Source organism: Aquila chrysaetos, chromosome 1, assembly GCF_900496995.4.
Source record: "Aquila chrysaetos chrysaetos chromosome 1, bAquChr1.4, whole genome shotgun sequence".
In the NCBI taxonomy this organism is placed as follows: Eukaryota; Metazoa; Chordata; class Aves; order Accipitriformes; family Accipitridae; genus Aquila; species Aquila chrysaetos.
In genome coordinates, this window is record NC_044004.1 from 13,671,839 (window position 1) to 13,695,309 (window position 23,471).

The 23,471-nt window shown below is 43.8% G+C and overlaps 1 protein-coding gene across 2 annotated transcripts in view; it reads left to right on the forward strand.

Moving 5' to 3' along the window:
- The window catches only part of CRMP1 (collapsin response mediator protein 1), a 52,025-nt gene that overhangs the window by 4,729 nt on the left and 23,825 nt on the right, over positions 1 to 23,471 (forward strand). For both annotated transcript variants that reach the window (XM_030011626.2, XM_030011634.2), the window contains exons 2-4: positions 13,115 to 13,203; positions 18,513 to 18,697; positions 20,228 to 20,392. In XM_030011626.2, the coding sequence (XP_029867486.1) occupies positions 13,115 to 13,203; positions 18,513 to 18,697; positions 20,228 to 20,392 (439 nt within the window). The remainder of the gene's footprint in view (positions 1 to 13,114; positions 13,204 to 18,512; positions 18,698 to 20,227; positions 20,393 to 23,471) is intronic.

Consider the following 23,471-nt stretch of genomic DNA (forward strand, 5'->3'; position numbering starts at 1 on the left):
GATACACCGGATCGACGGGGGCTGGGGATAAAGAATAGGCAGAGCTGGTGGGGAGGGGGTTTCAGGGAGCCTCTCCCCCAGAGTTTGCTCATGCAGAGATTTTCCCCAGCACCGATGTCGGTCTCCAGGCGAGTGCCTGCTTTCCTCTTGGGGGGCTGGGTCAGTGGGTGATGGGGTCACTGCTGCTGTGGCACCCGGGGCAGAGATGAGCGGGGGGAGCTCAAAGAGGCTTGGGTTCGTGGAGCTTTCCCAGGAAAGCTGGCACCGTCGGGGCGCAGGGCAAGTTTCAGTGGCTGAAGAGAGGGCTGACTGGTGGGTGTGGCACCTTCCTGAGCAAACCTGATGGTTAAAGGCATTATCTGAGCCAGTGTTACAAGGCTTGCAAGCACCTCGAGGTTTTCTCAATATTAAAAAGAAAAAAAATAAATCCTTTAGCCAAAATATTTGGTCGGGAGGGGAACAGCCTCCTTCTAAAAGCAGAGTTTTATGATACCAAAGTGCTGCATTTATACAGGTTTCCACTATCAACAGGCAGCAGTGCCTGGTGGCCAAGGCTGAGCCTGGGTGTTGCAGCGGCTCTTTGGGTGCTGGCTCCTCTCGCCTCGGTCCTCAGTGCATCGTGTCGCTTGTGGTCAGTCAGGGCACCTCTGGACTGGGGGAGGCCCTGGCTGCCCTCTGGGTGAATGGCGGGTGCTTTGTGTGTGGCTTGACCTTCATTTGCAGCTGGAGTGTAACAGGTTCCTACCCATAGCTGGTTGCTTGCTCTCCAATTTGGATTAAAAGAAGAAACTGGAAGAACTGCAAGTGCTTGCCTTGGAATCAACAGTTAGTTTTAATTTCTTCACTTCTCACAAATTTCCTTCTCTGTGCTGGTGAGAGGATTGCTGGGAAAAAGAAAGCCCAAACCTCAGCCTGTTCTCTTTGAAATGGGATGTGTTGAAGCTGCTATAAATGAATATTCATTAACACTAGTGAGTTTTGTGACCAAATCAAAGGCATAAATTAACATCAGTCAAGTTGGCAGGCATCAGACTTGGACTGCCTTTTTCTGTTTTAATGTTTTACACTTCTGGCCTTTCTTCTCCTCCAGCAAAAGCAAATCAGACACTCTGTGTTGTACCTTGTACGTGCTGCCCATCCCACAAGAGCCCACCGGATTTGTCTGTGTGTATCTTCTGAAAGCCCCATTCCAGTATGGTAAATTAGATATTTCATCCTGGCGCTAAGGAAATACATTGGAACTTCAAGCCTTCTGGGCTCTGAGGAAATGCGATAGCTCTGTAAAATTATGCAACAACATCAGCAATGATGAAATCATATAAAAATGTCATTTGTTACTGTGCTTAACATTTCCCCCCACACACACTCCTGCTTTTTGGAGCTACACCAGCTCCTGGATTCATTGGAATAGTGAGAAACTAATTTTTGACAGTGTCCTGTGTGCTGATACTTTGCTGTGGATTTTCCTGTACCAAGCCTGTGTTCCTTGCATGGGGCCAGGAGCCGTCCTGAGAGCACAAGAACAGGAACAATCCTGCCACAGCGTCCAGCCACAGGCACTACCTGCCGTCAGTGCCTGGCCAAAACATCCCTCCGGGACCTTGCTGTGGGTCAGGTCTGCACATCAGGAATTTAGTGAAGGAAGAGGCAGAGGCTGGTTTCAGCTCTGATCAGCGTGGGAGCAGGTATCCCTCTTGGGAAGACAACCCTGTGGTGTCCTTTCTGGGTTATTCCCCTTGGTGCATGTGGGCATTACTGCCTCCTCGTGCTTTGTCTGGCTGTGCCTCGCCTCCTGACTCCTGCAGACTATTAGCAGTGCCTGACTGATACCCCGTTCACCCCTTTCCCCCGAAGCAGCTTTATTCCTGCCTTCCCTTCTCCCCCTTCTCCTGGAAGTATCTAGGACAGCAGAGACACTGTGTTGCAGACAGGCCCCCTTTAGCACTGAGCATCTCTCTGCTCTCATTTACCAAGTCTGCACCTGCTTTTTTTCATTTCATTTCACCTGCCTTTTGTTTTTTTCATTTCAGCCCCCGAAAATTCATGCTTCTTGCAATTTATCCTCTTTGTGACTCTCCTGCTGCCCTTGATGCATCCCACGCAGCATTCAGGCTTGCTGTTGTTAGCTGAGCACCACCAGCACTGCTCCAGTGTAAGGTGCCATTTAGTTGTGTCAGACTGGAGAAACTGGGCCCCTTTCGCTGTAACTACTGTGGGAAGGACCTCTGTATTCGAAGCACCAGACCAGTCTCTGGGTGACGTAAAATAGAGATACACTAAACCAGTAAGTGTAAGCACCTTGGTCACGTCCTCTGCACTGTGTTGAGGTCCTTGGGGGGTCTCACTCCCCTGGTTCAGGAGTATTAGCTGGGGATGGAGCAGGGTGTGCATAATGTAAGGGTGGCCAAGAATGCATCTGCAGGAGCATATTTCTCAGGCTGTGTAGTACAGTCAGCTACCACATCCATTGCTGAGGTGTTTTTCTGCATGAGGTGGCAATCTTTTGTGCTTCAGTTGTGCAGGCATGCTCTCATGCAGACCAGATTTTCCAGGATACATCCCCTCGCCCATTGCTTTTAACATCACTATTATACTCCTCTTGTACAGCATATTACAGGGAATCAATGGGTATGATGGCACTGAAAGATCTGTTACAAATTATTTTGACTTGTGTGTTTTGGTAGTGCTCGGCACTTTTCAAGCAAGGCCTCAGCCCAGATGAACTCAAAATTACAGTATATACAGAGCACAATTTAAAAAAAAAAAGCATGTGGCATGTAAAATGTTTGTTAGAGGACTTGTTTGTTGCAGTAGTGATTGCAACCATTAAAACATAATCGGCGTGAGCTCAATGAAGAGGAGGTGTGAAGACAACCGTACTGAGCAAAGGGAGAATACCTAGTCACCAAAGCAAATGCAAGGAGGGACATGGGAGAGGCGAATGGTGCACAAATCTCTTAGAAAAGAGTATAATACTCCTGGGAATAGTTCAAGGGTTGGCATATGAATGGGGAAGGAGCTGCTGGTCCTGAGCTGGCAGAATATAAGGCATGGGGAGACAGAGAGCTCAAAAACGTGGTGTTACAGAGGGAGGATCTCATCATTGAGCTTAGCAAGTAAAGAGAAGAACTGGCACAAGATGAGAAGAAGAAGCAGATGCGGAAAAATGAAGAAGGCTGGAGAAATTCGGAAGAGTGGGCACAGAGAATAATTTTAGTTGTAGCCTTTTGAGTTGATTGACGTGGAGAGAGCTGAGAAATAAGTAGGCTTCAGTTGAACACGGCAGAATACTTTTGAGAGAGAAAAAATGCATTCATCTGGACTGTTGCTGGGTGAGCCTTTGGTCTCAAGCTAACTATTGAGGGTCAAGACAGGAACTTTCTGTTTGGCTTGAGCAAAGTGCTGGGGTAATGTGAGGTGTTCTGGTGTGAGACAACAGCAGTGCGAGAGCTGCCAGCCACCAGCTAATTCACTTTGGACACCAGGCGGGACATGTCCTACAGAAGCAAGGCGTGGTGAGTATCTGGAATGGGGAACCAAAGTCCTCATCTAGGTTGGATCTATTCCATATCTCCCCTGGCCATGCTTTTTTTCCACCCACCTTTGCTTAACAATATGAAGCTACACAAAGGTTGGTGCGTGATGTGCCAAAAGTGTTTGAAAAGCCTACAGAGTGCTGGGCATGGTAACAATGTCTCACGTTATTATTCTGCTTTTGGCACGAGATTTGGACTGATTTAGACAGCACTTTTTGTCATGCTTTAAAACACCAAGGCCTGGGACTTCTGAATCCCCTCTTACTCTTGAATATTTGCTTAATACTCAAAGTTACATTTTTCCATCTGTGGCTGTTTCATAGACTTGGCCCCTCTCAGTTCACCTGTCTGCTGATGAACATTTTGTGAATTCACATTCTGTATTGCACTGGACTTGTTCTTGACAGCTCTGGAGATGCTTCAGCTGCTTCAGTAGAAGTTGTTGGACTTCCATTTCTATGATTCTGTGTTAAGTCTTTTTCTTTCCTTTTTCTACAGGAGAAAAAGTGGCCATAGTGTTTAAGCTACTTCCATCTGATGTCTTAAATTACATTCAGAGTAGGTCCTTCTGGGGACGTTGCTGTGGAGATTGAAACCTTTGGCAGAGGGACAGAAGGAAGGGTTTGGGGCGGTGATTCCTTTAACTGCCACAGCAAGTTTGTCAGTCGATGCTGGCATCAGGGTTTTGAGCATCATAGCTGCCGCCACCACGGGGAGCTGAGCTGCGTTTTGCTGGAAGCCAGGCAGGTTTGGGAAGGAGAAAGTGGCTGTCTGGGAAGACAACTGATGCGGTGACGTGGTTGTTCAGCAAGTCTGAATCTCCTTCTTACAAGTGCCAAGAGCGGCCACTGCCAATGAACCACTTTCCTGACAAGAGGTCAGGGTCTGTTTTCTGCTTTGCTGCCATTTCTTTCATAAGCAAATTTATACATGGCGGTAAAAGGGGGAAGCTTCATTTTCCTTTGCGGGATCCAGGAGAGCCCACTGGCTTGTGAAGCTCTGGAGCACTGTGAGAGTTAGTTGGAATGAATTTCTTGCTGCTTTTGTAGGTATGAGAAAGATGGAACAGAGATGAGCAGTTTGCAGGTTTCTAATCTTGCTACATGTAAAGATGATGGCATTGTCCCTTGGGACAGAGATACTTTGGGATTACTTTTGCTTGATGCACTTGTCACAAGACAAAGTTTTGATCTGTAGTGTATGTCCTGATGAGGTTTAAGGCCTCAGCTCTTGCTTAGGTGAATAATAAATGTCCCCACTGATTTCAGTAAAATCTACACTCTATGTAAAAGCTCTCTAAAGCTGATCACCCTTGCCCACCTTGCACGTGGCTGGCTAAAGGAGTATGCAGTGCTCACAGCTAAGAGACTGTGGAAGGGTTGTTCATGGACCGGTGCCTGTACCATGGGAGTGGAGCAGCAGGTGTTGCAAATTGCAATGACTTGCAGGGGAAGTAGGTACATTAGGCAACACGGCAGCAAAAAGTGTCTAAGTGCAAACAATGCACATCTATATCCACTGCATTTAGTCAATCATGATTTACTATTGCTAACATCATATTAAAGGGCATTTTCTACTGTTCTGCTTCCCTTGCGTCCACCTCCTGGGTCTAGAGAAGGGATTCCTCACAGTCTTAGCTGGATTTTGACTGTGAGTGGTGCCAAGGCTGATGTGTCCCAGTAACCTGATGCAGGTTTCTGACTGGAACTTCGATAAAACTTATCTTCAGTTCAGTGGCACACAGCAGCCAGCCGTGTGTAAATTGCTGTTACTTTTTCCCGAGTTTAACCTTTCCTGTGAATGGCTTGCTGAGATTTCAAGGTCAGCTCTAATTGACATAACCTGTGTGTAACCCAAGAGATGGCTGTAACAACACACAAGGCAACGGGTTCAGCTCTCCAGCGCATGCTTAGGTGAAACCCCTGCTGATGCCAATGAATATTGTCATCAATAAGATGTTTGTTGTGCTTCCCTTCTAACAGCAAAGCAAAGATGACATTTACAGTGAAGAAGTCCCCATGGAGTTAGTAGCTGTAGGAGTACCCCTTTTAGACTGTGTGATTAAGGACTGAAATTGCTAGCTGAATAGAAAGTCAGGTCTCCAAAGGGGAAACAAAAGAACATCAGATCTTTTAAATGAATAAAGATGAATGAATATATTGGCTACAGACCAAGATACAGCGTTACTACAATCAACGTAATCCTTCCTAAATGAATTGCCATGCACTGGAGTGCATTTGTTAAGAAAAGGACCTTAAAAGCAGGATTCTCCATTAGTGGCCTATTGGAAATGATGCCTCAAGGATACAATGTTTTACAGGCAATTCCCTGACTTGATTCAGGGATCACCCTAGCTAAAAATTACTTCCTATGGAGAGTAACCTAGACGTGAAATTCAAAAGGAAGGATAGTGCTGATTAAAAGCAGATCTTCTATAAGCAGACAGTACTTCATGAAATCCCATTTACAGCTCTTTGATCCTTATGAAAGGATTTTAAGCAAGCATTCCTCTTGGGAAGGATATCTTTCTTCCTTTGCCATTAAGTTTAAAAATGTTCCTTATTTGTAAGTACTTTGCTAAAAGCAAGGTAATTTAACGGTATTGTATCACAACTGGGTCTGAATCTGACCAGCTCTGACAGTAGACAACCAAGTATATCCACAAAAAAAAAGCATTAAATCTCTTGTATATTATGGGAAATAACTCTGCAAGAAAGAAAGCACAGAAGCACAGAGGAGCTCCAAGTGTCTCCCTCCATTGTCTGCCAGTGGGACTTTTGCCTTTGAGAAACCACTCCCTTGCAAATAGTCTCCTTGTGGAGATTTGGATAATCAAGAAAAACACAAACTTCAGCCTGTGACTTTTGAACCTGCCCTCTAAATTGGGGATGTTGTGTCTTTTCTAACTCTCAGTGGCCTTTTTAAAGCCTTAGCAACAAAGGATTTTGCCTCTCAAATGCTAAAAAAGTAAAGATTAATGTCTTGGCTGCAAGCGTGATAACGTAGCCTAATGCCTTCTTATGTCTATTGCCTTTAATCTGATGCCTTTTAAACCACATGCATTTATAGGCAGAGAACTGGAAATACAGGTGGATTTGAAATTTAAACTGTTTTCAATTGGTTCTTTAGTCATCTTCAGGGCCATTGACTAATCTGGATTTTAGAGAATACAGCCATTGTTGCTCTGGAGATCTAAGGACAATGGTATATTCTAGTAAGTCGTTAGAATTATGCAAAGCATGAAATCACTGCTGAGTGTTTCCTCCTCCTTTAGGCCTGGAAAGTCTGGGGCTAAGAGTGTTGCAAAGACTTTTTCAGCTGGCAATGGCTGCAATGCAGCAATCGTAAAAGTCCAAATGCAAGAATGTAGCAGCGCTTAGACCCATATACTGGGTATGTTATATGAAGTTCATTGTAGTTAAATTGTAAAGCAAACTGAATAGTTAAAAAGACATGTTTTTTTGATTTAGAGATGAAGATGTAACAGGTAGACATTGTATTTGTGGAAGAAAAGCAAGAATGTAATAGCATATATCAGAATTGCTGTCTGGACAGATGCTGCTATTTGATGAAAACACTGCTCTTGAAATCTCTTCGAATCTTTTTGTATGGTTAGAATACATAATGGCAGATTCATTCTTTTCCTTTTTTTATACTCCATCTTGTATGACAGAGATGTGGTTTTGTCTGAAAGGTGCCTGCAGGTGCAGTACCATGGGTATTGATAGTGAAGAGAAATGGGTGGTTAGCTATAACTTGTGCCGCATTGTATTTTGACATGCTGCACCAATTTGAGATAATATTTATTTAGTAAATCTTATGTCAGAAGATGGCAGTTTCTGTTACTATGTTTTTCAGTAGTTCCAGAAGCAGACTGAGAACGGCATGTGTAAAAAATGTATTTGCATTTTGTTGTGTGTAATATTTTTAAATACCTCTAGCTCCAAGTGGAGTAGGCGAATGAAAAAAGGCTAATTTTAAATTTCTTTGCAATTGTTCCTGCTCTAACATTTGAGCCTAACATTTGGACAATATTTGCAAATAACCCAGAGTTGAGTGATTTACTGACCAAAGGGATTTGACTTAACTTGTAGTTCTGCAGAGCCCACTGCAGATTTCGGGACCGCAGCAGGGCTCAGGCTCATCATCTGGCAGGTTGATGCAGATGCTGCTTGTCTCTGCTGGCCTTGTACCATTGGGAGTGTAGGAAAATATGGACACGCTTCACAAGAGCTAGGCCAAGCTGATTTAAAAACCTCAGCAAAACAGGCAATTTGTACAAATTCTGCCAGTCACCAGCTTACAGATGTTGTGTGTTGCTCTTACCGTAATGCAAACAATAGTTGTAAGGGAGCGAAAGCCAACGCCTCATGTCTGAGCAGCCGGCCCCTCCTCCTGCAGCAAACGATGCTGAGTTTGTGGCATCTCCTTCTGCTGCCACGAAAATTGCTGTCATGTCGCAGACTAAGCTCCGTGGCTTTGCTGCCGGATTAAGCAGGAGAAGCTGGACCGCAATTAGCAAAAAATCACCAGGAAAGCGGTGCGCAGGGTTTGAAGGCGAAGAGCTGTGAATAACGTGTATCATCCTCAGCAGCGAGCGCTTGTAAAATGGAGCTGCAGGGAGACAGAAGATAAGCATCCTTGCTGTGCTGATGCTGTGTCATAGCCAGGCACAAAACCCGGAAGCCAAGAGCGTTGCATCGATGCGGTCGCATCGTTGCAGCAGCGACGGGTGGAGGAGAAACACCTCGGCTCCCACACCCGGCAGGGAATGCTGAGCAATGGCATGGATTTACAGTGGTGGATTTACAGTGGTGCTTTCCGCACCTCGCATGTCAATGAAAGCAGGGTTTTTTTCCCCTTCAGTCTTGGCACCTAATGAATCGCTTAGTTTATATGTTCAATGAAATACCCCCTCTCTGTTTTGCCGTGTTCCCGCTGTCTGTCCTTGGCAAGCTGGAAGGAGGAGAGGGTCCGGGCAGCTTCCCTTCGTTTGCACCGGGAAGAGCTGAGCTGGCATCTTCTTGTGCCAGGCAGTGCACTGAAAACTTGGTATGGAGCCCTTAGGGCTCAGCAGGCAGGGCACCAGTGACTGAGACATCTGTTAGCTGAACAGAAAGGTGGCAGCCACCCTCTAAAGGCTGACATTATTGTCACCTCCTGAGCTGAGTAATGAGCGAGTTGTTGTTTGCATTGTGCCAGCACCCGAAGGTCACCCAGTGGCTGAGGGTACATCTGAGAGCTAGGCAAACAAAGTGCCCTGCCTGGAGGGGTTTGCAGCTGGCAAGGGGAAATACAGGCTAGCGCTGCTGCGTGATTAATTCATGAGCTTCAGGTCCCTTGTCCCTCCACCCCCCCTGCTTTCCCCAGGGTGCTATAGAGTGTGGCTGTCCTCTGGCCTGGAACATTGTCCAGGTAGAAGAGGACTTTGGTCCCTAGTTTTTCTGGACATTTGTCACTTGGTAAGAAAACCGCGAGCAGCCTGCCCGACATCAGGCCCCTGGTAAATAAGAAATGGCCCCTGACCATGCCCAGCTGGGCTACGTGCCCGAAGAGGCTAACCTACTTCACAGACCCTGTGTGTGCCCTGATTTCTGGCCAGGGTTTCATTGCAGCAAGTGCCAGTGACCTAAACCAGTGCAGGAGCGCCCAGGCGTGGGTGGCCGTGGCAGGGTTGCAGGGTGGCAGCGTCCCTTTGCCTTGAGGCCGGGGCTGTGCCTGTCCCTGAAGCCTGTGCTTAGGCTGTGGCGGGGGATGAATACTCACAGGCTGACCAAGGGTTTGTAGGAAAGTTTATTTCATGGAGAATATAGCAGATCGCTTGTCAGCATTAACCCACGCCTCCCTGCTGGTCAGTTATGTTTGTGTAATTTTTCCAGCGTGTTCATGGAAATGCATCTATACGGTTAGGTGCCCACAGGCGTTTGGTGCCGCTGCTTTGGCTGAGGACAAGGCACCCCTGGTCGGAGCAGGGTGTATGTAGGAGGCCGTGCCTGTTTGCTTGGGCACAGCGTGCTGCTGGGGTGTCCACACAGCACTGAACCCCCCCCCTGGGGTCCTTGTGTCCATCAGCACCATCCGTGTGAAGGTACCCTGCTTTGCTCGTGCTCCTGCCTTGCAGCAATCTGTAGCGTGTCCTGCAGACATGCTGACAGCTCGACCTGGTTGGGAAAAGTTCCAGCAAGACCCTTTTTCTTCTGAATTTGCCGATTTGCTGGAATGGAAATGTGTGTCAGAGATGTTTCCGCATCTATCAGGTCCTGATGAAAGCTGAGCAAGGCTCCACAGCACCCTCCCCGCTGGCTTGGCAGACTACCTGGGGAGCAGTGGGGGGCATCAAGATTTGTGTTTTCTTTGTCAGCCTCATCTCCCATGGCTTCCTATTCCTGGCTGGGGGCAACCTTAGCCGCAGGCCAGCTCAGGTGCAGCACCTGCTCCCTTTTGCAACAATTTTGAACAGTTTGTATTTTCTTCTGAGCAGGAAGGTGTCAAGAATTAAAATGTTGGCAGTTGCCATAAAGTGCAGTTTTCTTTCTTCACCGGAATTTCTTAAACCCTCCAAAATTCTGATGAAGGCGAGACTTTGTAGCTAAACATTCAGTAATCCTTTATAAACTGTAAGTGAGGCTTAATTTAATGGATGACTCACATAATTGAGTGCTTTCTTGAAACTGCATTTGTATCCCTTTTTAGTTTCAGATTATACTAATACCTAGTTTTGCCACTTATATATGTATATTTATATATAAAACCCTATGAAATCCTTATGTCTACAGTTATTTTTCTGGGGTTGTAGTTCTGCTTTGTTTTAGTCTGTCTTATTTTCCCAGCCGGTTACGTTTGTTTCTATTTATTATGCATCTTCTCCTGTTTTAAAAGAAATAAAATGCAGAACATCTTGATGAGCGTGCAGATTTTTTGACTCATTAGCAGTGACAGATGCAGTGCTCTGGTAACGTTCCCTGCCCTTATCAATAAGCTCGTGCCTCTTGTAATTGGACTGTATTAATGTTTAGGAAGGCAACTGAATGAGCTTAAAAAGAGCTCACAAGATGGTGGTCTCTGCAGGTCAGCAGGCAGTATAATAAATCGTCATGGTGAGGAGATGCAACTGCCAGCACATGGCAAAATAACTTATTACCATTCAGGCTGCTGATTCACAAGTCCTGCAAGTGCAAGTGACAGTAGAGAGGCTGGGGAGAAAACAAGGAGCCTGCTCTGGCAAATTGCAGACTGAAGACTTGCATTCGTCTCCGTCCTTTAATGAGAGGGTACCAACATCTGAGGCAAGTCCCAGGGACGTATTTCATTGTAGTTCTGTGCCCTGGTTCCCCCCGCCCAGGTCATCTCGCTGCTGCAGCACATGGAGAAAAGCCTCAACTCTTCTATGTACATACTCTTTGTCACAGACTGAATTTAATATGTCTTTTTCCCCCTTCTTTCTCCCCTTAAAATGTCTGTTTCTCCCTTTTGCTTTTCTAGAATGATAGAGGGCTATAGATTCTTTGAACCCACAAAATGTTCAAATACAAGCTGGAAAGTAAATATGCTACATATAACTGAGAAGTTACATTGAAAAAAGGTTGTTGTAACACCCTTAACTCTGACTCAGTGCTTTTTAATCAATAAATTTTTAGAAGGTCTGTATCGTTGTCCTGGTTTTATAGATGAGGAAACATAGCAACTTGTTTAATTGTTTTCTAAACTGGGAACTTGGGACATGCATGGTTTATATGCGTGAGTCACCCTGTAATTAAACGAAGAATTGAGTCTGGAGTGAGGAGTATAGAACATGGACAAAATGGAGATTCTGAGTTATTGTTTAGTGAGCCAAGGAAATAATTTACAATAAATGGCTTTTTTTATATATGAATGGGTAAAGAAGGTTCTGACTGCTTTACAGTTTTCCAGTGTTCACAGTCACTTGGCAAAAGTCTTTCCAAAAGCGTTATGTCCTTTTCGTGGTTTAACCCCAGCCAGCAATGAAGCACCACACAGCCGCTCGCTCACTCCCCTGCAGCGGGATGTGGGGAGAAAATTGGAAGGGTAAAAGTAAGAAAACTTGTGGGTTTAATAATTGGAAAAAAAATATTGTAAGGAAAAGGAAAATAACAAAGAGAAATAAAACCCAAGAAAGGCAAGTGATGCAAATGAAAACAATTGCTCCCCACCAACTGACCGATGCCCCGCCAGTCCCTGAGCAGCGGCCCCCCCCCAGCCAACCTCCCCCCTACCTAGTTTATCTGCTGAGCATGATGTCCTATGGTCTGGAATATCCCTTTGGTCAGTTGGGGTCAGCCGTCCCAGCTGTGTCCCCTCCCAACTTCTTGTGCACCCCCAGCCTACTCCATGGCGGGGAGGTGTGAGAAGCAGAAGTGGCCTTGATGGTGTGTAAGCACTGCTCAGGAATAAGGAAAACATCCCTGTGTCATCAACGCTGTTTTCAGCACAAATCCAAAACATAGCCCCATACTAGCTAACATGAAGAAAATTAACTCTATCCCAGTCAAAACCAGCACAGTACCAAAGTTACAGACTTTCCTTGTCTCTGGGTAGGTGGTAGGGTGGTAGCATTTCCAGTATGACTTCTTCAATGAGGGAGTTTAAATACTGGTTCTCAGGAATATGTAGTGGTAAAATTTGCTTTCTGTAAAATGTATTTTTTGAGAACAGAGTGTAACCATTTGAATAGAGAAAAATGGAAACAGATGATTGTTGTGAACAGTGCCCCAGCAGACATGGTATTTGAAGAGTTCTTCATGGGAAGAAAATGTTTGCTTTCTGGCACTTCAGAAAATACCAGGAGGCAGTAGCTCGCTCTGCTGTTTGTGTGATATTTCAGGTAAACCGAACTTTGGAGGCTGCACTCCTGTCCTCATTCATAGAGTGAGTGAAGTACGGCGTGGGGGGCCTCAGTACGGAGTGCCCCCGACTAATCAGCAGCCTTCGACCTGCAGGAATCACAAATTAGACACCAATCCATTCTTCACGCCCACTAGAAACTAGATTTTCTGCTGTTGGTCTGTAACACAGTACAGGAGGTGCAAGCTGTGGGCCGTGTCCCTTGGCCATCTCGGTGGAGTGGCTCAGTTGACCGTGCTGAGCTGATGTTCCTTAAAGGAGCTCTCCTGGGCAGGTCCCTTCCCATTTCAAACTCTTACTCTTCCAGGGGTGCTGAGAGTCCCAGCTGAGCTCAGCTTGGCCATTCCAGTGTTGAGCAGTTTATTCTGGTGGTTTCTCTTCCCTTTTTGGCCTTTGTACAGTAAAGTGGTGGTAAAGAAGGGATGTAGCAGGATTTCAGGTGTTACCATGTGCAATGAGTTCTGCTTTGAGGAAAAAGGGCTCCGATGCCCGTGAGGCCTCATGCCCCAAAAGTCAGAAATAAACACTCATTGAAACTGGTTTTCCTCTCCACTGTCTATGTACCCGCCTGAACCTATGGCATAGACCATTATATAGTGTAAGTGCTTTGATATTAATGGCTTTCTATATAATACAAGCCTATTTGGTATCATCAATATGTTATTACGTTTATTTATTTCAACAAACACACTTTTCTTCCTTTTTTTTTCCCCCAGAGTGACCGACTACTCATTAAAGGTGGAAGAATTATCAATGATGACCACTCCTTCTATGCAGACATATACCTTGAAGATGGACTTATAAAGTTGGTTTTTTAAAATACTGAACTGTTTTTTGCATGCCTGTTAGTATAGACTATTGTGATTTCTTGATGGTGCTGACCTGAAATCTTGCAGCCAGAATCTCAGTTACCTCTAGATGTGGGGCCATAGTAGAGGAGTGTTTAATTATGAAATTCTGCCATTTTATCTTTACTAAGTTTAGATAAATAGAAAATTTCTTTACTGTAAGTTGAAGGTATTTGCTTTTCCAACAGTTCAATCCTAGTTTCTTCCAAAATAGTCAAGGCAAGTAGGCTCTCTCAACACAAGAAGTAATGGTAAGGACAATGGATATTTTTTGAGTCCATGTGTGACAGAAGGTTCGTTACAGCTTTTTCCCCACATGTAATCAGGGCGAATGCAGCCGTGCTCTAAAGGATTGTATGGCACAGAAACATGCCCCGTGTTACACAGTGCTAATGTGGACCTACTCCTTCTCAGTTGCCCTGTTGGTTAATGCTGAAGCGTAGCATGTTCTGTTGGCCAACATTGTTATGCATTGCTCATATCCCTTTTGTTGCTTAGAAGAGGTATATGATCTTAAATCTTCACAGTTAGAAGGAGAATCCTACTGATTTATCAGGATATAAAATACAGGAACTGGGAAAGTATTCCTTGGGTGAAAGACCTGAAATACATGTTACTGATAGCCTGGGAAACAGTAACAGAGATGTCTATTCATGTAGCTCCTACCTTGACTTAGTGGAGGTGGGGGTCTCTAGTTTTGCAAAGTTACATAGTATGTACAAGCACTCTGATATACAAAAGGATCAAAGCCTTTTTCCTGACTGCTAAACATTTTCACTAGTGACCTAACAAATTTGGTCTCCAGAGGCTACAATTTAATGCACAGAAACTTAATTATGGTTATCTGGTAAATAATTCATTGCCTACTTGTTTTCAGAGCTCCTTTTTGTGAGAAGCTATCATCAGATTAGAAGGCCGATTCTTTATATATCTGTGGCTACTTACATTATTCATAATTCAGGTTATTATAACAGAAAAAATTCTGAACACTTTTATCCATGGACTGTGTGGTTTTCTTTTTAATACTTCACTCTGCCTTTCCAATTGTAGTGTTACTTGCATTGCAGAAGTGACAAAAGGACCATTTTTTTTTAAGTGGAGAAGGCACAAAATTTTGAAAACGTATCTTTTTTTAAATAGCAACAATCAACCAACTTGTGCTTTCTCTGATGGGTATTTTAGTTGAGTTTTTCTGTGCTTTTGTTTGTTCAGATGCAAATTTCCTAGTAACACTTAAAAGCATCAGAACTGATTTAACAACTAAGTGCATGAGATGCTGAGAATCTGAAACTGCTGTGAATTTTTGGCCTTGATTCCAGAAATGCAATGGTACTCAGTAGGCAGGTTAGCAATGCCAAGCTTTCAGCTGCCCTTGTTAAGTGCATAGACTCCCTCTGAAATCCATGCGTGGGTCCATACCTCCAGAAAGTATCTCAGCTGCCTGAGACAGCCAGGTTTAATAATGAGTAGACAGGCAACATCTTAATTTTTAAAATGCCTTTATCTTTGCCCAAGGAGGCAAGTTTACTATTCAAAACCCCGAGTCGTGCCTGGTTTCCTGGATTTAGATGCCCTTAGATTTTTCTTTGTAAACTGTGCAAGAAGTCCTGCTCTGAAAAAGCAGGGAATTTGTGAGGGCAGCCTGGTGTGAGGTGGGCTTGGGTCCTAACTGTGTTCAGATGATAAATTCTGCAGGCTAGGAAAGCACTATATTTTCTGATATCGGTCTCTTTTAGTTTCTCCAGCTGGAACTGCCCATTGTGTCTGGATATTTAGCATCGTTGTTAAATGTTGCTCAAGATCCTTTGGACCTTGAACCTCAGGCATCCACGTTTCAGTTGATGCCCTAACTCTCCAGCTGCAGATCCTGCTGATAACACAGAATTCTTTTCACAGAATGGAGCAGACACCAAACCACTCAGCCCAGAATAGGCAAGAGTGTCCTGGTTTTGCTAGGATATAAAAGATCTGGGTTAATTTTCTTATTCTGCAGTGGAAACTGATTGGAAAATAGAGGGTTGGGTTTCTTTTGCAGACTAATGAAATGAATAGGATCTTTTAATGCTTATGTCCCTGCAGATTGTCCAGTGGAGAGGAATGTACATATAACCTTGAATGTGTTTGAAGATTAGCTATTGTTTGGAGGGTAGTAGATGCTTTTTCCTATCTGTCAATGCTCAAACTGGCTCCCTAGATACAAGGGAGAAGTGGTGCATGTGGATTTTTCCTAGCTGAAACTTAAGCCCTGCACACTCAAATGGCAGCTGAGAGGCAGTTCTCCGGTATCTAAATAGTAATTTAGATATTTAGTAATTTAAATTGCCATTGGCACGTAAATAATATATTTTGCCTACATCTATCCTGTCTCTGTTATCCGCATGAGGAAACGAGCCCTGGTCTCCGTGCCAAGCGGCAGGTCACGGTCTGGTGCTTGCTGTCCTCTGCTCCGTCCCTGCCAAGGGGAAAGGTTGCGTCCCTCCGGGCTGCAGGGGACTAATGAATGTGCAGGGTGGGTGACTGGGGACAGGGTCTCCAGAGCGTGGCAAGTGACGAGCCAAGTTAGAGGGAGCCTTAGATGCCTAAAAGAGATCTGGGCTTGATAACGACAGAAATAACACCACGGAGTTCTGGAGAGGTTTTCAGCTTTCTCAGGTTAAGCTTACGAAGGGTTGAAGCCTGCTGTTTCCATTGTGCTTTAATCAGTATGACAGAATTTACCAGATTGTTCAACTGAAGTCGGTAGACAGCATCAACTTTTCTGTGAGTCTGAGTTTTCTAGTTGCTGGTGCATCAGAAAATCAGCCCAATCATTTGTACAGTGTGTAGAATACAGTTATCTGCGCTATTGTGTTTTTTCACCCACAAGTAACTGAACCCCATTCTTATTAACATACACCTAGCATTAACGAGTGAGCAATTCAGGAATCCTGTCACATTATCTCTTACTCTGTGTTCTAGTCAGTCAGAATAAAAATAACCTTGAATGCCGGTGAAGATCAGCCTTCTCCCAGCCTTAATTTTGATGCCAGGGCAAGAGATGAGACAGGCTCCTGACAGGTAATAGCGCAGCATCATCCACAAAGGCCATTTGGTCCCATGTCACTTCAGCATGGATGACTTCAGCCGTTGCCAAATAAGCTGTTACTCAACAGTACACTGAAAATAATGATCAGTGAGTCATCAAAAAAGTTCAGTACATAATTAGGACTCTTTCACTTCATTAGGGTATGGGTCTTCTTGAATAGGGAACTGGTGGATACTGATTGTGGAAGAAAATAAAAATGAATTGGTTTTATATTTTTGTGTAAGTTTTCTTTAATATTATTTTCAGAAGGTGTGGTAGTCTTTGGAGTGCAATTCCACCTTAGACATATTTAGAGGAGATTGGTCATAGTAAATTTTTTTTCCCCAGTTCAGTTTTTTAGCCAAATGCTGTACAAAGGTTTAGGATTGTTCTGATTAAAATCTTGGGATTGGATTCAACTAACAAAAATTAGTGCGACACCATTATTATACGTGGGGCTACCTAACTTTATACAAGCGTTCAATCTGCTCATGGGTTGGAGTGCCTTGTGGTATGCCTTTGCGAGTCAGATTTTAACAGCAGAATAGCTTCTTGCAACTTCTCTGCGCAATCGGATGTGCTGGGCTGCTGCTGGCTTTTGCAGATGTATCAATTCCCCGTTTGTCATGGTATCATTAGCGCTTCTCACAGCTGTAAACAGGTTATGACGTGCTCCCAGTGCTATACGTGTTGATGAATATTAGATGCCAGACATGGAGTTGTACGGCTTCAAGCCGTGATATTATCAGCTCTCCCAAGTAAGCCCTTTTGGGTTTGTTCAGTGCTGAGCAGCTGAGACCCCAGCTCGGGATGCTGGCGGGGAGTTTGCTAACCGAATGGCTGTGCTTCCCTCCAGCCAAAACCCGGAGCACCGGGGGAGCCAAGCTGCTGGAGGTGACATTTTTGCATAGCATATGAAACAAATTCTTGACCTCTTGGGGCTATTTATTAACTCTGGCAGTTTGGCCAAGTTCCAATGTGAATAATTATCCCTGTTTTTTTCACTGGTTTTAATTAACGGTTATATTCATTTTCTGTTCTAGCTTGTTGCGATTGGCTGTTAATCAGTTGCTGTGTTTTGCTCCGTAGGTGGGAGTTGCATTTTAATATAGGAGCAACAGATTCAGCAGCTCAGATGTCTGGGGTATTTGTTTAGCTGGGGATAAATGTTATTTTATCCCAGACAAAAGGAAATTAAGACAAGGACTGTGTGTCTGTAAAAGGAGATAAACTAAGTGAACTTAAATACCTTATAGATATCTCTAAGCCCAAATATATTATGGTGTAACAATGCAGAGACATGACTTCCACGCAGATGCATACCTTTTCCTGTTTGGCACCATGCAAAATAGACAATAAAAATGTAATGTGGCTTTAAAAGTTAAAGGTTAATTTACTTATAGTTGTGTCCATGAACAATAAAAGTATTTTGATTGTAGGTATCTGGAGTTTATTTGATATCAGCATGGGGGACAGATTAGTATCTTCAATAGTGAAAAAAATACCTCTTTTTGAAGAACTGAAGGGGAAAAGATGGCAACAGTTAATGAACATTTTTTATACACAGTTATGCAGAATGTTTCACTAAGTTTTAACTGTAAGAGGGGGATGAAGAATATGTGACATGTTAGATTAGAGGTGTTTGGGTCTCAGCATATTTAGATTTCTTTTAAGGATAAATTTGCATTGCTTAGTTGCAAAGTAATTATAACTCCTTTCTGATGTGCTTTGCGCTTCTGCCATTTATTTACAATTCCAGCTTGCTGTCATATTTGACCTATGTTTTTCTGTTTTCATTTAAGAACTTAATATACAAAACCAGAGTCCCCAAGAGAGCATTAACTCCAGAGATTTGTAATTGTTTAAAGATAGGACACTTAAGTCTCACCCTGAATCATATAAAAAAAAAAATCAGTTTTTAATGCTGGTGCGTTATGGCTTCTTTATTGGCCACTAGAGCAATGCAAAGCGACCCAAGCACGTGGCCCAGGTAGGCAGGCTCGCGGATGCTTTGTTCTGCCAGTGCTGTGCAGAGTGGCCAGAGCAGGTGCTTGAGCCTCGCCTTCCCTTTGGGGTCCCAGTTCTTTCTGTATGACCCCTAGGTTCCTTTTCTCTATGTGCCTCAGATAGCTTCTGTCCCCTGTTCTGTCCCCTGTGCTTCTTTGTTTAAGTAAAATAATATTGGCTTTCCTTGCTGCCTAGGCAAATAGGAGAGAATCTGATTGTTCCTGGAGGAGTCAAGACCATAGAGGCTAATGGGCGCATGGTTATTCCTGGGGGAATAGATGTCAACACTTACCTACAAAAGCCCTACCAAGGAATGACTGCTGTCGATGACTTCTATCAAGGCACAAAAGCAGCGCTAGCAGGGGGCACCACCATGATCAGTGAGTACTAGGAATACTAACTCTTCCCATCCTAGGCTGAAGCTCATGTACCATAGGTGGGGATAGCTACAGGAGGCTCCATACCAATTTTCTGAGATCTTCTGCAATGAATCTTCAAATTTCTGGGCACCGTGTTGGAGATCCATTCATCATTGTCACCCAGGACTGGCCTGAAAATGAACCTACCCTCAGAAAGAAATACTGGCATGGGAAATTGTCTCTTGGCTTTCCCTCTGAAATACAGAACAAGCACTGAGGGATAATATACCTACTCTTGGGATTTTTCAAAAACAATGTAGTTAGTGCTGCAAATATATGGCCCAGAAAATCTGACAAAGATCTGCTGTTCCCACCTAGTGACATTTCAGGGGCTTTGGAAATAACAAGATGCTTATTTATGAACTTGGATTTGGCACTAGGAATCGAGGAAGTCCTTACCAGAGATGTCCTGGGGGAAAATCTCTCTTGGTGGAAGGGAGAAGTGTTTCTAGTTGTTAAAGACCCTTCTTCTGTCTACCAGGTGGCAGGACAAGATTTAGCTCTTTCCTACTAGCTGTGGCTCGGCCCTTTGTTAGACTTTGTGAGGCAGTTGTTCATATGACATAAATTATCTTAGCTTCCTTGGGCAGAGGAGCTGCCCAGTGGGGTTTTACTCCCGCTGAATTGGAATGTGGGTTTTTTTGCTGAGTGATGTTACCTGTTACCTATGTTCAGCAGCAAGTATCAGCTGAAAGGATCTCTGGCAATAAGCACAAAATACACTGCTGTTCATTACTTTTGTTAGTAATTTTTTCAGTGTATGTTCTTCAGTTGAGGCTTCCTGTGCAGCGTTAGGTTTGTAACTGCCACCGGTAAGCCCATCTTGCTTTGTTTCCATACTTACTTTTGACCTAGCCCTGCAAGGATAAGTATATATGCATAAGTAGTCATGCCTTTATTTTATGTCAGTAAACATTGTGTCATCATCAGATGCAGAAAGCCTTGAGACAGTGAAGATGCATAGTTGCAGCGCGCTTTATCTGCCCTATAGTGTAGCTGAGTGTTTGTGCTCTGCATCATCTCTGTTCAGACCTTTGGCTGTATTCCCAATTCTGGCTGCTGAGAAAGCATTTGACATCTCCATTGATGTATTGGTAAGGCAGAGTAGGCCAATTCAGTGACTACGAGGCACTGGTTAATAATAATGCTTACTATGAAATACATAGAAATGGTCACATCAGACAATAAATACAGGTGAGTCCAGAACTTGTGGTCTCTTACAAAACAGTAAAGGGAAAAACAAATGTTCCCTAAACTGTGAGATGTTTGGATCTCCCACTGTGTGTCTGTTGATGCTGCACCAAGCAGACACAAAGTCTGCTATACCTGAGACAGCAGGACCTGGCTGACATCCCAGAGTTACGGTCTGCACACAAACTGCCTCCAAGGCTGCTGTTTTGGCCGAGATGCTGGAAGGCTACTTACTCACAGGCACTGAAGAAATCTGAACAGTGTGCAGTCTGAATAACAGACACTGAATCTCTTTTTCAGTTGACCACGTGTTTCCGGAACCTGGATCGAGTTTACTGACCTCCTTTGAGAAGTGGCATGAGGCAGCTGACACCAAATCCTGTTGTGATTACTCTCTCCATGTGGACATCACTAGCTGGTATGATGGGATTCGAGAAGAGCTGGAAATACTGGTGCAAGACAAAGGTTAGTGAGTGAAAATTAGTAGTATTCTTTGTTTTTGTTGAAATATCATATGGAGGTGAAATTTTGAAGTATTTTAATGACTGCATCATCCAGAACAGAAATGCACAGGTGCTGGTTGTGCTGCCCAAGGTTCTGTACTACTTTGGACTTTTGCATTCACTTGCTGCTGTGTAAAATGGACCTAAAACTTTGTCCACTAGTGCTAGTCAGCAGCAAGGCCAATGCAGGGAGGGAGGGAGTAGGTTTATCCCAATGGAGGGAGTAGGTTTATCCCAATATAAGCAAGGAAAATTAAGATGTGTATGTTGTCAGATACAAATATATCACTTTATGCTTGCTTGTACATGTGGAAATAGGCTCAGACATTGCATAGTTAGGTTTTATTTTAAGGTAAAACTCAGAATCAGCATTTAGGGTAATCAGCCCAGTCACCTTAGATCCTCTATTTCATGAATGGAGAGAATGAGACATTTAAAGGTAGTGGTTCAGATTTTAACTAGACTGGAATGTGCCCATTTAGCTGCCTCAAATTAAGCCCAAATATGAAGGGCACGTGTGTCTGAGAAATCGCCATCGCAGGCTAGATCTTATTTCTCAGCAATGGCTTAGGATAATTTACTTGCCTAGCCTAGATTTTTTTATAAAACATGCCTGTATTTTTAAAATAGGTTCAAGTTATTTGAAAAAAGAGATGTTAAAGTTAGGTACATAATATTGAAAAAATGTCCTGATTTTCTCAAGTGCTTGGTCTCCAGTGGCTTTCCCTAAAGTTACTAGAAGACGCTTTGTTTCAGGACTTAGAAAAACCAGGTCACTTACTTAGGAATCTATTTAAGACACTTATGGGCTTGATTCAGTTCAATTAACAGGTCGACTATCATGTGAGATGCTGTAGGTTACCCTACCTGGACTCCAGAATAGCACAGATAAAACCTCTCATAAATCCTTTTCCATACACGCCAGCTCAGCGTGGCAGTCTCATATATGGAGGGCAAGTGGGCAATTGAATCCAGCCTTCAGAAAATCCTAGTTTAGATCTAGTTGCTTAAAATTCTGCCTAACAGCATGGATTTTCTTTCCAGAAACATATTTTTTCAGATATTTTTCACTAGATACTTTTCTTGAAAATGTATGGATATTAATTAGGAAATATTTTCTGAAATGGTATTTAGTTGCCATGGGTAAATCAGAATGACCCTTGTGTTGGGAAGTCTAAGTAATATGTGTATGCAGCATCCTTTGTAAGGTGTAGTGCTAGTGATGACTTAGATTTGAAAGATTCTCTGTATAGAAAAATGTACTATCAAAGTAGAAGAACAAAGCAAAATACTATTTTTGAGTGAGCGGTTGTTCGCAGAGATACTATGGAGGTGCAGTCACCTACGGGAATTTATTCTGTATCACAGCATGCTAGCAGTACATGTGCTGTGTAGCCAGATTTTAGGCAACAAAACCCTTCAGTCACCAAGATTACACATAATTTAGAGAAACTGTAGCTGATCTTACATAGGTCTTTATAATCTAGGTGATTTTTACAAGGTGATGACATCTGTCAACACTGATGGTGCCAAATCTGTGCTGTTTCCCTGCTGTCAGCGTTAACATGGGTATGCTGCTGTGCATTAGCTGACTGTACTCTCAGACAAGTATACAGTGCCTTGTTTCAAAGGTTAGATACTATTTTCCAGAGCTCCCGGATCACAGATGGCTCAGCACTCCCAAATTTGCCTGAGGGCTTACACTAAAAGCCTCGTGCAGACAGTTAGGTTAATAGTTTTCTCCAGCTATTGAAATGTGAGTTTTCAATATAAATCTGACCTGCCTTTCAGTCTTCAGGGGAAGCAGGAATCTGTTTATCGGTTCCTGAACCGGGATGTGTGATGGGGCCCTTGGTGGCCTCTTTGGTGGTGATAGCATTAGGAGGTCACCTGTGTCCTCACAGATGCTGGAGTACGTCTCAGGCAGTCAGTCTGAATTACTCTCATGTGTTAGCAGACGCAAGGTAAGGGCGAGTATGAAAGCACAAGCACAATGGGAAATATTTCAGCGTGGCAAGGGCTTTCAAATTAATGGATAATATCTGCTGATAATTGGAAACATTTGAGCCCGCTGGTGCAAATAGACTTGATGTCAGTGGAGTGACACTGGTTTTCATCAGCTGGAAATCTGGCTTGAATTTGTTCTCGGCTGATCGTCTGGTGGGTGAGTTAGCTGAGTAACAGGGCTCAGCTAATCGCGTTTCAATGCTGTGCGTGCCTAACACAATCTCGGCAGGAATAACAGGGGAGCTCACAGAGCTGCTGTTGAGGTGCCTTGTCATGAGGTATAATTGAATGATTAATCAGTTTTAAATCAATACAAAGCTAATTTAAGGAGGCATAGGCTTTGGAAGGGCCTGGAGATTTTGTAGAACCAAATGTTGATTATAAAGACTCAGGCTTGTAGCGTTTCAGCAGCTAATTTGGGACTGGGCTTCTCCGGTATATGCAAAGGAACAACAGCCTGAAATGTGTTGGCAGACGCCTCGCTTGTTCCTTTAACTACTGCACTTCGTCACTGTTCAAAAAAACCTGCAGCACTGTCTGAAGTTTGGAGAGGATCCTGTTGAGTACTCCTGGTGCGAGAGCAAGCAGGACATTAAGAACATAGTACGTAACAAATGTTAAGCATTAAGGTCGATAGACCATGGACCAGGTCTTTTGAAAAGCCATATATTTCCAATGAGTAGATCAAGACACCAGACCAAGGCATTAGGCAAAGAGTCTAATCCTGGATATCTGTATATGTAAATTGGTGTTATTTTATCTTGATATCTTGTAAAGGTACTCTCTTTGCAAGGCAGGATGGTTCAAACCGTCTCTCCTGTTAGCTGTAAAGGCAGCCCAGGAGATGCCCTTTCACTTCTTGTGTATCTGCTGTGGTAGCCGAGGGCACAGATGTGCATTTAGATGGAAGAACCCTGCTTCTGCACTGTGGGAGCTGTCGGTAAGGGACAGGCTCAAGATCCCACGGCAGGATCCTTGCTGGGATCCCTTCTACTCTCATTGACTTCAGAGAGAACATTAACCTGAGTGGGAGC